Raw genomic sequence first — 12,871 nt, 5'->3', positions numbered from 1 at the left:
CATTAAAAAAATACATTTAAAGAAAAAGTTAATGTTATGTGTTGTTGACTTTTATGGCTTTGTTTTGGCCTAGTTTTGGGGCTTTTTAATGTTCATGGTAACAAAGATTCATTTTAGTCACCATGCATTGCAAACATTGAAACTGTAAGCAAGAAAAATATTTGAAATCAGGGTAGAATTTGCTTATTTTGTCACGGTGGCATGAGGTTTCTGTTGGTGTGACCCCAGGATGCAGGGATGGTAGGTGACCAGATAAGTATTTTAACAAGGCACATTATGAACATTGGTCAACGAAACTGCGACACGGGCAGATAAACCCTCCTGATTGGTGATCAGAGACAGGCGAGTCACCTGATCACTGAACAAGAGCAGGTGTGGAGCACTGCACTCAGAACAGTGGTAAAGTCACTGCAAAACCAAACCAAAACAGCAAGTGGAGCAAAAATCAGAGCGTTAGACAGGAAGAAACGATAAACACAGGAAAAATAACAAAAACCCCAAAAGCCTTATCACAAGTCTTATGTGAATGCATCGGTTTTCTGAAATCTGACACACATAAGTGTAAGACTCTTGAACGCATCATAATTAAATTATCCCCTCAACTCCCCCCAAAATGGATTAACTCGCTGGAATAAAAAAAAGACAATATAACATGCATCAATAAACGTGGACGCATGTGGAAAAGTGCAATATATTTATCTGTACAGTAATCTATTTATTTATTTATTTATTCATATACATCTATTTATTTGATATATATATTTATATATTATTTATATATATATTTATTTATTTATTTATATATGCACCTCATTGCTTTTTTATCCTGCACTACCATGAGTCTATGTAACGAAATTGTATTCTTATCTGTGCTGTAAAGTTCAAATTTGAATGACAATAAAAAGGAAGTCTGAGTCTATACAGTATATACAGTGGTATCTCGGTTTTCGTACGGCCCACCTTTTGCATGATCTGGTTTTTCGCGTAAAATGTTGTTGCGTTTGTTTGCCCGCAGAATTGAGTGCATATACAATACACGTAGGTGACTCAGTCTGTACTTGTTTATTAAGTACCAGATAAATCACCATGGGGGCCAAAGAAAGTTGCGAGTGCCAGAAACTCGTAGCAAAGTACAATGGTGCCAATTACATGATTCTCCCCATCCCACCTCCCCCTCTGCTTATTGCCGCCTTTGCCAACAAGATTTTGTAATAAAAGGTAAATGTTATGTTAAATGTTCATTTATATGTTTCATTCACCATTTTTATGTATTTTGTATTGTTTACTGCATGCAAACATATGATTGTTCTCTATAAAATGTTTAATGTTAATATTGTTGGCTGTTTGGAACAGATTAATTGGATTTACATTATTTCTTATGGGAACAATTGCTTGGATTTGGTTTTTGTTGGTCCCTTTGGACCAGATTACTAACAAAAACCACAGTCTTACTTCAAGTGATTTCAATAATCTGAAAACAGTTTTACATCTTGTTCTGTTGCCACTCAAATTAGGTCTGATTTAGATTTTAAATTAAAAAATTAAGTTTATGTTGTTTTTTTAATAACATGTGATGGTGACTCCCACATTGTCTTAATCAATGCAAGAAACAGGATGAAGTTTTATCGGAATATTTTCTAAGCATGCTTTGCTTGCTCGCTGATGGCTTCACCACATCACAGCCAACCAATTAAAAGCTTTTCTCCGTTTCCATTTGAGCCAACTCCTAAAAACCTTTTCTGTTTGTGTGTTTGTGTCCGCGCCAAACCTCTAAACGCACAAACCTTCTTTTCTGGCGGCCAGTCTTTTTTTTTTTTTTTTTTTTTTACTAGAAAGGCGTTCTGCCGTTATGTAGCGTTCTCAGCACAATGCAGCCTGGGAATGCCGGACTTTAATTGGAGCAAACTAATTAGGCGGGAATTTCCTGGCAGAGAGCTGGACGTGCATATTGTGCAGACGTCTCAGGGAAGCTTTCCAGTCACCTTTGACCCCGCACGGCTCACACAAACTCTGCAAGGCAACAATACAGTAAAGGTCGCTCATAAATGACACTCCAGAAGGTCAATAATGTACAGTACAGTAGATATCATTCTTCTTGACAAGGCTGCTAATTAGTGTGTGAACTTTGACACTAATCCGGAAAGAAAAACTTTCAACTGGTGCAATGTGAGCCAAATAACTTTGCAACTGGGAAGCGACTAAATTCTAATATTGCAGAAGGGTCCTAAAAACAGACAAGCACTCATGTTTTATACAATAGAGGATCTTTGACAAGCTTTTTGCAGGAGGTCTGGAACTACAGCAGAAGGTTCCTTTCATGTAGAACAGGGGTGCTCACACTTTTTCTGCAGACGAGCTACTTTTCAATTGATTAAGACGCGGGGATCTACCTCATTCATATATATAATTCATATTTACTTATTTATGAAATATATGTTTTTGTTAACAAGTTAAAGGTGTTTAATGATAATGCGAGCATGTTTAACACATATAGTTAATATTGTTAATACATTAAAGGTGTTTAATGATAATACAAGAATGTTTAATACATATAGTTAATATTGTTAACAAGTTAAAGGTGTTTAAAGATAATACAAGCATGTTTAACACATATAGTTAATATTGTTAACAAGTTAAAGGTGTTTAAAGTTAATACAAGCATGTTTAACACATATAGTTAATATTGTTAACAAGTTAAAGGTGTTTAAAGTTAATGCAAGCATGTTTAACACATATAGATTCCTTTCTTTCATGAAGACAAGAATATAAGTTGGTGTATTACCTGATTCTGATGACTTGCTTTGATTGGAATCAGACAGTGGTGCTGATAACGTCCTCATTTTCAAAAGGAGGAGAAAAAAAGTCCTCCTTTCTGTCCAATACCACATGAAAGTGGTTGGTTTTTGGCATCTTATTTGTCCAGCTTCCGTACTCCTTGTATACACTTTACAAGAAATACATTGGCGGCAAACTCTGTAGCTTGCTAGCTTGTGCACGCCAGCTTTCTGAGACTCTTATGTTGTTAACGCAGGCAGGATGAAGCAGCGCTTTTATTGTGCAACTGTGCAGTCGGTCTTTGGAGTTTTGACGACAGGTACAGCGCCAGAATCTGTTGAAATAAAAAGAGTTTCTCGCCTTCCTGTCGGTAATTTTTTCTTAATAATGAGCTGGCAGCAGCCAACGTCATCTCAGAAGACCCTCGGGTGCCGTGAATGTCAATCTTGTGACGAAAGTGACGTCATAGTGAAGATTTATGATTGCTCATTTTTAGGACTATTTTTTTAATGCCTGGTTGGGGATCGACTGACACACCCACCGCGATCGACCGGTAGATCGCGATCGACGTAATGAGCACCCCTGATGTAGAAGATCTTTGACTCGCTTTTTGGCAGTAGAGTAAGTTTAAAAAAAAAACAACAGCAGATAACTCCAGATCTTTGACTCGCGTCTTAGCTGTAGGGGCTCTGGTATGTAGAAGATCATATTTGCAGTAGATTCTAGGAAATGGCAAAACACTCCTGTATCATAGAAGATCTTGGACTGGCTTTTTGGTAGTAGGTCATTAAACTCTGAATTCCTGTCATAGACTAGCTTTTTGGTCCTCGGTCATTAAAACAGCAGAGAAGGATCCTGTCATATATAGAATCTTAGCAGTAAGGGCTCTGTCATGTAGAAGATCTTTGACTAGCCTTTTGGTTGTAGGTCATTAAAAACAGCAGAAAATTCCTGTCATATAGAGGATCTTAGACTCACATATTTGCAGTAGATCAGTAGAGTGTCAAAACACTCCTGTCTTATAGAAGATCTTTGACTGGCTTTTAGGTAGTAAGTCATTTAAAACAGAGAATTCCTGTCATATTGTCTAGCTTTTTGGTCCTGGGTCATTAAAAACAGCTAAGAAGGATCCTGTCATGTAGAGGATCTTTGACTAGGTTTTTGGTAGGTCATTAAAAATAGCGGCAAATTCTTGCCATATAGAAGATCTTTGACTAGCTTTTAATTTGTTGGTCATTGAAGACAGCAGATAATTATTGTCCTGTTGAATTTATTTTAGTATCATTTTGATAGGTCATTAACAACAGATAATTTATGTTGTAGAGAAGATCTTTGACTAGCTTATTGGTAGAAAGTCATTCAAAACAACAGAATTCCTGTCATATTGACCAGCTTTTTGGTCCTCGGTCATTAAAAACAGCAGAGAGGGATCCTGTCATATAGTGGATCTTTGACTCACATTTTTGCAGTCGGTCCTTGAAAACGGCAGAACACTCCTAATATAGATGATCTTTGACTAGGTTTTTGGTAGTGGGTCATTAAAAGTAGCCGAGAATTCTTACCATATGGAAGATCTTTAACTAGCTTTTGATTGTAGGTCATTAAAAACAGCAGATAATTATTGTCCTATAGAAGATATTTTACTATCATTTTGGTAGTAGATCATTTAAAACAGCAAAGAAGTCATGTCGTATAGAAGATCTTTGACCAGCTTTTTGGTAGTAGGTCATTAAAACAGCAGAGAGAGATCCGGTCATTTAGAAGATCTTTGACTCGCATATTTGCAGGGCTGTACATCCTTGAAAACGGCAAAAACGCTCTTGTCTTATAGAGGATCTTTGACTAGCTTTTTGGTAGAAGGTCATAAAAACAGCAGACAATTCCTATCATATTGACTAGCTTTTTGGTCCTTGGTCATTAAAAACAGCAGAGAAGGATCCTGTCATTGAGAGGCTCTTTGACTCGCATTTTTGCAGTCAGTCCTTGAAAACGGCAGAACACTCCTGACATATGGAGGATCTTTGACTAGGTTTTTGGTAGTAGGTCATTAAAACAGCCGAGAATTATTGTCCTATAGAACAGGGGTCCCTAACCTTTTTTGCACCAGGGACCGGTTTAATGTAAGCATTATTTTCACGGACCGGCCTTCCACGTGTGGCAGATGAATATAGCAAATAAGTGTATGAAAATTGAATACATGAAAAAAGTCACCATAATGTTGAATTAGTGGAAGCCCCTGGCCTTTTCTCTTTGCCAAAAAGCTCTCCATGTCAGGAACTCGCATGACTGCGGTAGTTGTGACCCCAACATGCAGGAAACAGGAGGACGACGTGCAGTTAACAGTCTTTAATTATATTAAACACCAAAGGTGCAGCAGGGAAGTGCACAACATTATAGCAGCCTCCAGCACTGAGTCAGTAACAATTCAGCACAAAAGAGAAGCAGTCATGCATGCTGCAAAAAATCCTTAACATAATCAATCCTCAAGCACTGACGAACAGGCGAGGCAGGCATAAATAGCAGCCTGATTGGCAACTGCAACCAGGTGTGCCAGTCAGGGACAGGTGAGGGAAACGAGCGCTCTGGGAGACATGCGGGAAGTGGAACAAAAATAAGAGCGTTGACAGGAAATAAACACCAACTAAGGAAACATATCCAGACGTGAAGTGACAGATCGTCACACTCCATAGACTTTTAGTTTTTTGCTCGTTTTTGCTAGTAGTAGGCTTTTTTGGCTTTAGTATCTGATGGGGAATAGGTGATACATCACATTCAAGGACAAGAGCATGGATATATAAGAAAGTGAGAAATACTTGCCATTAGTTCCAATAGATTTCGGTGGATTTGTATTTCCTTTCTAAAAGTTATGTATTCATATTATGTGCAATATTTCATACGCAGATATACTAATGTTAGCTTTTTTTGGTACAATTATCTATGTGTAAATACATCTGTTATTGCTAACTACTTGTGTAATATATGCAATAATACCAGCACTTTAACTTACTAGGCCAAAGAAGATGTGTATTTTCTTCTTTCAGCACAATTATTATATGCAATAATTTAGCAATTCTCCTTTTGCTTTATGCACTTTAACTACTATGGTCACTTTGTTCCTGATCTGCAGATGGAACCTAGCTTTTGGCTACGATTTGGCAGCTTTACGTTTGATATGTTTACTAATGTGCATTGTCCCATGTAACAAAGATGTAGCACATATAGCAAATGGTGACTTCCTAGCAGGAGTTTTATAATACATCTATAAACAAGCTTATTGGTGTGTCTGGTGGGACTGGCCAAAGTTAATTAGGAGAAAATGCAGTCGGTTATAAATTATATAATGTCTCTGTGCGGCCCGGTAGCAATTGCGTCAAGGACCGGTGCCGGTCCCCGGACTGGTGGTTGGGGACCACTGCTATAGAAGATCTTTGACTATCATTTTGGTAGTAGGTCACTAGAAACAACAGATAATTCATGTCATATAGAACAGTGGTCCCCAACCACCGGGCCGTGGATCAATTGGTACCAGGCCGCACAAGAAATTGAAAAAAAAAAAAAAAAAAAAAAAATATATATATATATATATATATATATATATATATATATATATATATATATATATATATATATATATATATATATATATATATATATATATATATATATATATATGTATATATATGTATATATATATATATATATATATATATATGTATATATATGTATATATATATATATATATATATATATATATATATATATATATATATATATATATATATATATATGTATATATATATATGTATATGTATATTTTTTATCAACATAAAAAACACAAGATACACTTACAATTAGTGCACCAAAAAACCTTCCCCCCTCCATTTACACTCATTCACACTCATTCGCACAAAAGGGTTGTTTCTTTCTGTTATTAATATTTCTGGTTCCTACATTATATATCAATATAGATCAATACAGTCAGCAGGGATACAGTCCGTAAGCACACATGATTGTATTTTTTTATGACAAAAAAAACATAACACCCCCCCCCCCTAGCTTTTTGGTACACGATTATAAAAAACAGCAGACAAATCCTGTTGTATAGAGAATCTTTGACTGGTGTGTTAGCAGTAGGTTATTAAAAACAGCAGAGCACCCCTGTAATATAAAATATATTTGATCTTAAACACAGCAGAACACTACTGCCTTATAAAATGTTTTTGACTAGCATTGTATTACTAAAATCAGCAGCTTTCTCCTGTTATATGGGGGATCTTTGGCTTGCATGTTTGAAGTAGGTCCTTGAAAATGGCAGAGCACTGATGTCATACAACTATTTTTGACTGACATATTTACAGAAGATGACTAAAAACAGCAGAGCGCTCCTGTTGTATAGAGGGTCTTTGGCTCGTGTTTTTGCAGTAGATCCTTCAACACGGCAGAACACGACTGTCATAAAATATTTTAACTATAATTTTTGCATCTGACTAAAAACAGCAGAACCTCTTGTTGTGTAGAGGATCTTTGACTTGTATTTTGGCAATACCTCCTTAATAACGTCAGAACACTCCTGTCAAATAAGATTTTTGAATAGCATTTTTGCAATGGATGATCAAAAACAGCAGAGCTCCTATGTTGTATGGAGAATCTTTGACTTGCATTTTAGCTGTAGGTCCTTTAAAAACAGCAGAGCTCTCCTATTGTAGAGGATCTTTGGCTTGTGTTTTTGCAGTAGATTCTTAAAAACTGCAGAGCACTGATGTCATAAATATTTTTGACTAACATATTTACAAATGATGACTAAAAACAGCAGTGCTTTCCTGTTGTATAGAGGGTCTTTGGCTTGTGTTTTTGCAGTATATCTTTAAAAACGGGAGAACACGACTCTCATAAAATATTTTTGATTAGCAATTTCTGTAGCTGATCACAAAGAACAGCAGACCCTCTTGTTGTGTAGAGGATCTTTGACTTGCATTTTATAAGAGGTACTTAAAAACAGCAGAACACTCCTGTCAAATAAGATTTTTGACTAGCATTTTTGCAATGGATGATCAAAAACAGCAGAGCTCCTATGTTGTACAGAGGATCTTTGACGCGCGTTTTAGTAGTAGGTCCTTTAAAACAGCAGAGCTCTCCTATTGTAGAGGATCTTTGGCTAGTGTTTTTGCAGTAGATTCCTAAGAACAGCAGACAGTCATAGTCATTTGTGGTTTATTCAGGTTTGTCCTCACCTCACACGTCCTGAAAGTTTCATGGACATTTGTGGCATAGTATTTTTTATTTTTTTTGACACTACTGCTGGCGAACAAACAAAAATGGGGGGGAGAACAAGCTGCTTTTCCTCTGTGGCCTCAACCTGCTGTTTCCTCTTGCTGGACATATGGGTGCCCACCACACTGCAGCTTACCCCCAATTTATCACTCCTGACAGCCTCTCCTATTCAGGGGGAGGAGGTGGGAGGATTTTCTGTTACAGCTCCAAACTGTTTTGGCGTGCTTGATCAGTGGCATACACACACAGCTAACACAATGTCGCATTGTACACGAAGCAAGGCAGCAAACAAAAACTGCCAACACACTAGCAGAGTGTGTGCGGTTAGCAGACACAGTTGCATGTGGTCACACCAGTTTAGTGGACTTTCCCGTGCCGGGCCATTGCCCTTGGCCTCTGCGTGTCCCCCAGGGCGAGGCCTACGCGTTCATGGGAACGTCACGGTTCTGTGTCTTGGGGTCTGGCAGAGTGTGGAACACCAGGCTGAGATGGACGGGGGTCCCCGGGGACCAAACACTGCTTGGTGGAATGTTGTTTTGCTGGCACCAATTGTCCACAATTTAACACAATTACATGACCTTACTCATGCGCTGCTTTCATATTTGTCTGTTTTTGTCATCGTTAGTAACTATTATGCAGTTTTTACTTCTAAAAATTGAATCTGTTAAGAAAAAGTTAAAATGATCAATAGAATAGAATAAAATGGGGCAAAAACCATATAAAAATTATGTAATTTTCTAAAAGTAACAGAATATTTCATACACAGGCAAGTAGCAAACAAAAAGTGCTTTACACAAAAAAAAGAAAAGAAGAAAACATATACATACAAACGCACACACAGTACTATTGTCAATAACTAAACAAAACATGGCGAGGCACTTAGGGCCTGAGAAGAAACGCCACTTTTGAGGTGTCCAAACTGGAGAATAACTAAAAATTAACGCCATCTAAAAAATAGTATGATACATATGATAAAATGTATGTACAAAATAAAATATAAATAATACATTAATAAGGTGATTCAAACATAACATTGAGAGAGTAATAGTAGCAATAAATACAATAGAAAATATCACAATAACATTTTTAAATATAGTAAAAAAAAAACCATTACAGTTTAACATGATCAGTAAAACGCTTGATTAAAAATATGTCTTTAACTTTTTTTTTTAAAATATCAGCAGTCTACAATCCTTATGACCTTATGCACTACTTCCATGTTTGTCTGTTTTTGTCATTGTTATTAATGACTATGCAGTAATAAGTTCTGAAAAAAATGTATATTTTATAGAATATATATATATTTTTAATAATACAAATAATTAGGGGTATAACGGTATTGTAGATACCGCGGTATTGTGGTTTCCAAGTCTTTGCAAGAACAGTGTCGAACAGACTATCCAGCTGCACTTGGGCAGAAGGCAACGTACAATCTGGACAATTCAAAACCTTATAAACAGTCACCCAGAAAATATATTTTAAGTCAGCCAAGCCAAACATCAATGTGTGAGGTATTTACATTACTAAAAGTTAAATTGTTAGTTAACTTTTCTGATGTTTGTATCAGTTTGAAAAAAATTATCTATATATGTCCACTGTGGAAGACACTGCTTCTCGGAAAATAAGTTGAAAGACACTAAAGTGAACATTATTGTTTTACACTGGATGTTTACGCTCAACTGTAAGTTTTATTTAAATATTTGCTTGAAACAGTGGATGTCCCTCCACAATTCTTGTAGTATGATTCGAACATTTGAGCAATATATATATGTTCAATTTCAGTAAGTGTGTTTATCCTAAACATTCCTGCCATTTCATTTTACACACTGTGGCATTTTAAAGTCCAAAACTTTAATAATATCCTGCCGTGGCTTTAATGCCCTGATAAAATCACACCGTGAGATTTTAATACCTTTACATCCCTACAAATAATATATTACATTCATTCTAATTGTATTATTATAAATGGGAATTAAACTTTTTTTTTTAGCAACTCTGGAGAAAATTATTTTAGATACAAATTTTATTATACAGCCACCCCCACGACCCCGAGAGGGACAAGTGGTAGAAAATGGATGGATGGATAGTATTAAAAATTTTAGATGGGATAAATTATTGGTGTTTTGGTTTTTTAACATGAATATTGTTTTTTTACAGTTATTTTTTTAGTAAAAATGTTGCATTCCTCTTTTTAGTAAAACTATTTGTGACTGACTCAACAGTGCCGCATCTGGTTGAAACTATGTACTGCGCTTAATTTTGCCTCAATGGCTTCAAAAGACAATTCATCCAAAATTTACAGTACATAATTTAATATTGACGAGCTAATATTATGGCCCCCCATATTTTTTTAAATTTAATTTATGTATTTATTTTACAAGGACAGTACAATTAATCATTGCTACCCATAGGTAACCGATGTCAAAGTACATAAGACTTGTAGCCACAGGCTAATTTGCAACCCTCGTCCCTGGTTAGGCTTTTGGAGAAAAGTTGAGAAAAGTGTAAAACACATACAAAAGGATTAAAACAAGTACAAAATAAAAACACATTGAAAATAATTGGCCCCATTTGTCCATGCTACATCCAGTTCTAGTGCTCACACTTCTGATTTTCCTTAAGCCAATACAGTTATGTATAGTTTTATATGGGGCACATTCAGGTTTATTTTTGTACTTTAACTAAAATGTTTCCTCTCTTCATTTCCAGGGACAAGGATTATCATCTGAGGACATACAAATCAGTGGTGATGGCCAACAAGCTCATAGACTGGCTTATAGCGCAGGTGTGTGTTCAGTTTAGCAATGCATTCGAATGTGCGTTTGTACCTAATGAAGTGTCGGGTGACCCCTGTCTAAACCTCCATGTCTTTTCAGGGGGACTGCAGAACGAGAGAGGAGGCGTTGATATTGGGGGTGGAGCTGTGTGACAACGGCTTCATGCATCATGGTAAATAGATTAACTATCAGCGGCAGGTGTACGACTTCAAGTCCGTTCATTCATAATTTTTTTGACTAACTTCCTCAGTGCTGGAAAAGAGCGAGTTCAAGGACGAGCCGCTGCTGTTCCGCTTCTTCGCCGACGAGGAGATGGAGGGCTCCAACACCAAACACAAGCCCGTCAAGCACGACCTGAAAATAGTGGAGAACGTCATTTCCAAGTCTCTTTTGGTGAGTACTTCCTGATTTCCTGGTGGTTTGTTTGTTGACCGACGCTGCGAGGTGATGAGCTTTATTTCCTCCTCAAGATACGACCCAGTGATGGAGGCTATGGCTTCACCCTGGAGGAGAGGAACAAGGTGCCTATCATCAAATCGGTGGAGAAGGGCTCCCCTGCTGAGGTGACGACACACTACATGTGCTTGTACTCCAACTATTGGCTGTCATGTCAGCAACATATGACAAAATACAGGAAAAAGAACTAAAAAGGACACTTGAGAGGCGGAAGCAACATTTGTTATATGAGAATAGATATCAGTATCACTCCATATTTTGGTATCAATCCGCCCATTGCTGATATTTAGAGATTTGTGATCTTTTATTGAACATAATCAAACTTTGGACAAATACATATGTTGTAAAGTATCATTGTTGTAATATAGGAATAAATACCAGTATTAAAAACACTGGCATCTGTAGTATTCATATTTTGCTATTGATTGCTAATATTTAAAGTATTTAAAAAGGACAAACCGTATGAGGACACCAAGCCAATACACTAACAGGAAGTGTTGCCAAATGTTTCAAAATATCAATATTGTGATATGATATCCTTATCAGTACTATCCACCCATCCTTAATATTTAAGGAATCGTAATCTATTGTACTTTTATTTGAAACATGTTTAAAAGTATTACAATACAGTAATATAGTACAATTGAAAGTAAATCCACTCCAATTTTGTTTTTTGTTTTTATCAGAAAACAACTTCTCCCATAAGCAATAGAAATGATCAGTTCCAGAGTCAACCTGTGTGTCAAAATATGCATATTGAAAGATGAGAATCAGTCCCAGTGTCGGAAACATTTGTATCCATATTTTTGTATTAATCAACAACTTTTCCCATATGAAATAATATAAATAGAAATGATCTGTTCCAGAGTCAAACCATGTCCAAATATATCAAAACCTCTATATTGTTTTATGAAAATAGGATAATTAGTATCAGATGGCATTGGAAGTATCAATATTTTGATATAGATTGCTAATATTTACAATAAAATAAAATAAATGACTAATGTTATCGGGCCTCCTGGCCATTACACCCATAGGAAGTAAAACTGAAAGTAAATTCAGTCCAATTAGTTTGGATTTCAAAACAATTCCTCCCAAAGCAAATAATAGAAGTGAAATGTTCCAACTGTGACCATACTGTAGTTTTAGTTTTTTCTTTTAGGTAACGTTGTAACATTTTTGTGTGAAAATAAACACTCCCTTGAAGAACAGTAATCTGATTTGGCTCACTAACTACAAACATTGCCTTGCATCGTCCAATCATATCGTTGTGTGTGTTGATTGTAAGATGGCCGGCCTGGAGGCAGGCAAGAAACTGTTTGCCATAAACGGAGACCCGGTGTTCCTCAGGCCTTTCTCTGAAGTGGAAGTCCTCCTTGGGCAGTGCTTCAACAGCAAAGGACCTGTCAGGGTCCTGGTCAGCACCAAGCCCAGAGAGTAAGTCGCACATGTGTCACGTACAATAACGTCCTCATGTCCTGCAATCTTACACTGCTTCCAGGACGGTGAAGATTCCAGACTCGGCTGACGGTTTGGGATTCCAGATCCGTGGCTTCGGCCCCTCTGTGGTGCACGCTGTCGGAAGAGGTAAG

At 36.7% G+C, this 12,871-nt stretch overlaps 1 protein-coding gene across 1 annotated transcript in view; it reads left to right on the top strand.

The window, feature by feature from the left end:
• Positions 1-12,871, top strand: part of prex2 (phosphatidylinositol-3,4,5-trisphosphate-dependent Rac exchange factor 2) — a 230,730-nt gene that overhangs the window by 88,380 nt on the left and 129,479 nt on the right. Inside the window, exons 14-19 of the mRNA XM_062021283.1 lie at positions 10,756-10,831; positions 10,923-10,995; positions 11,074-11,216; positions 11,294-11,386; positions 12,568-12,716; positions 12,781-12,866. Of these exons, the coding sequence (XP_061877267.1) occupies positions 10,756-10,831; positions 10,923-10,995; positions 11,074-11,216; positions 11,294-11,386; positions 12,568-12,716; positions 12,781-12,866 (620 nt within the window). The remainder of the gene's footprint in view (positions 1-10,755; positions 10,832-10,922; positions 10,996-11,073; positions 11,217-11,293; positions 11,387-12,567; positions 12,717-12,780; positions 12,867-12,871) is intronic.

The sequence above is a fragment of the Entelurus aequoreus genome, linkage group LG15 (genome assembly GCF_033978785.1).
Source record: "Entelurus aequoreus isolate RoL-2023_Sb linkage group LG15, RoL_Eaeq_v1.1, whole genome shotgun sequence".
In the NCBI taxonomy this organism is placed as follows: Eukaryota; Metazoa; Chordata; class Actinopteri; order Syngnathiformes; family Syngnathidae; genus Entelurus; species Entelurus aequoreus.
Note: the sequence above shows the minus strand (reverse complement) of the source record. Positions and strands in the feature narration are given on the sequence as shown.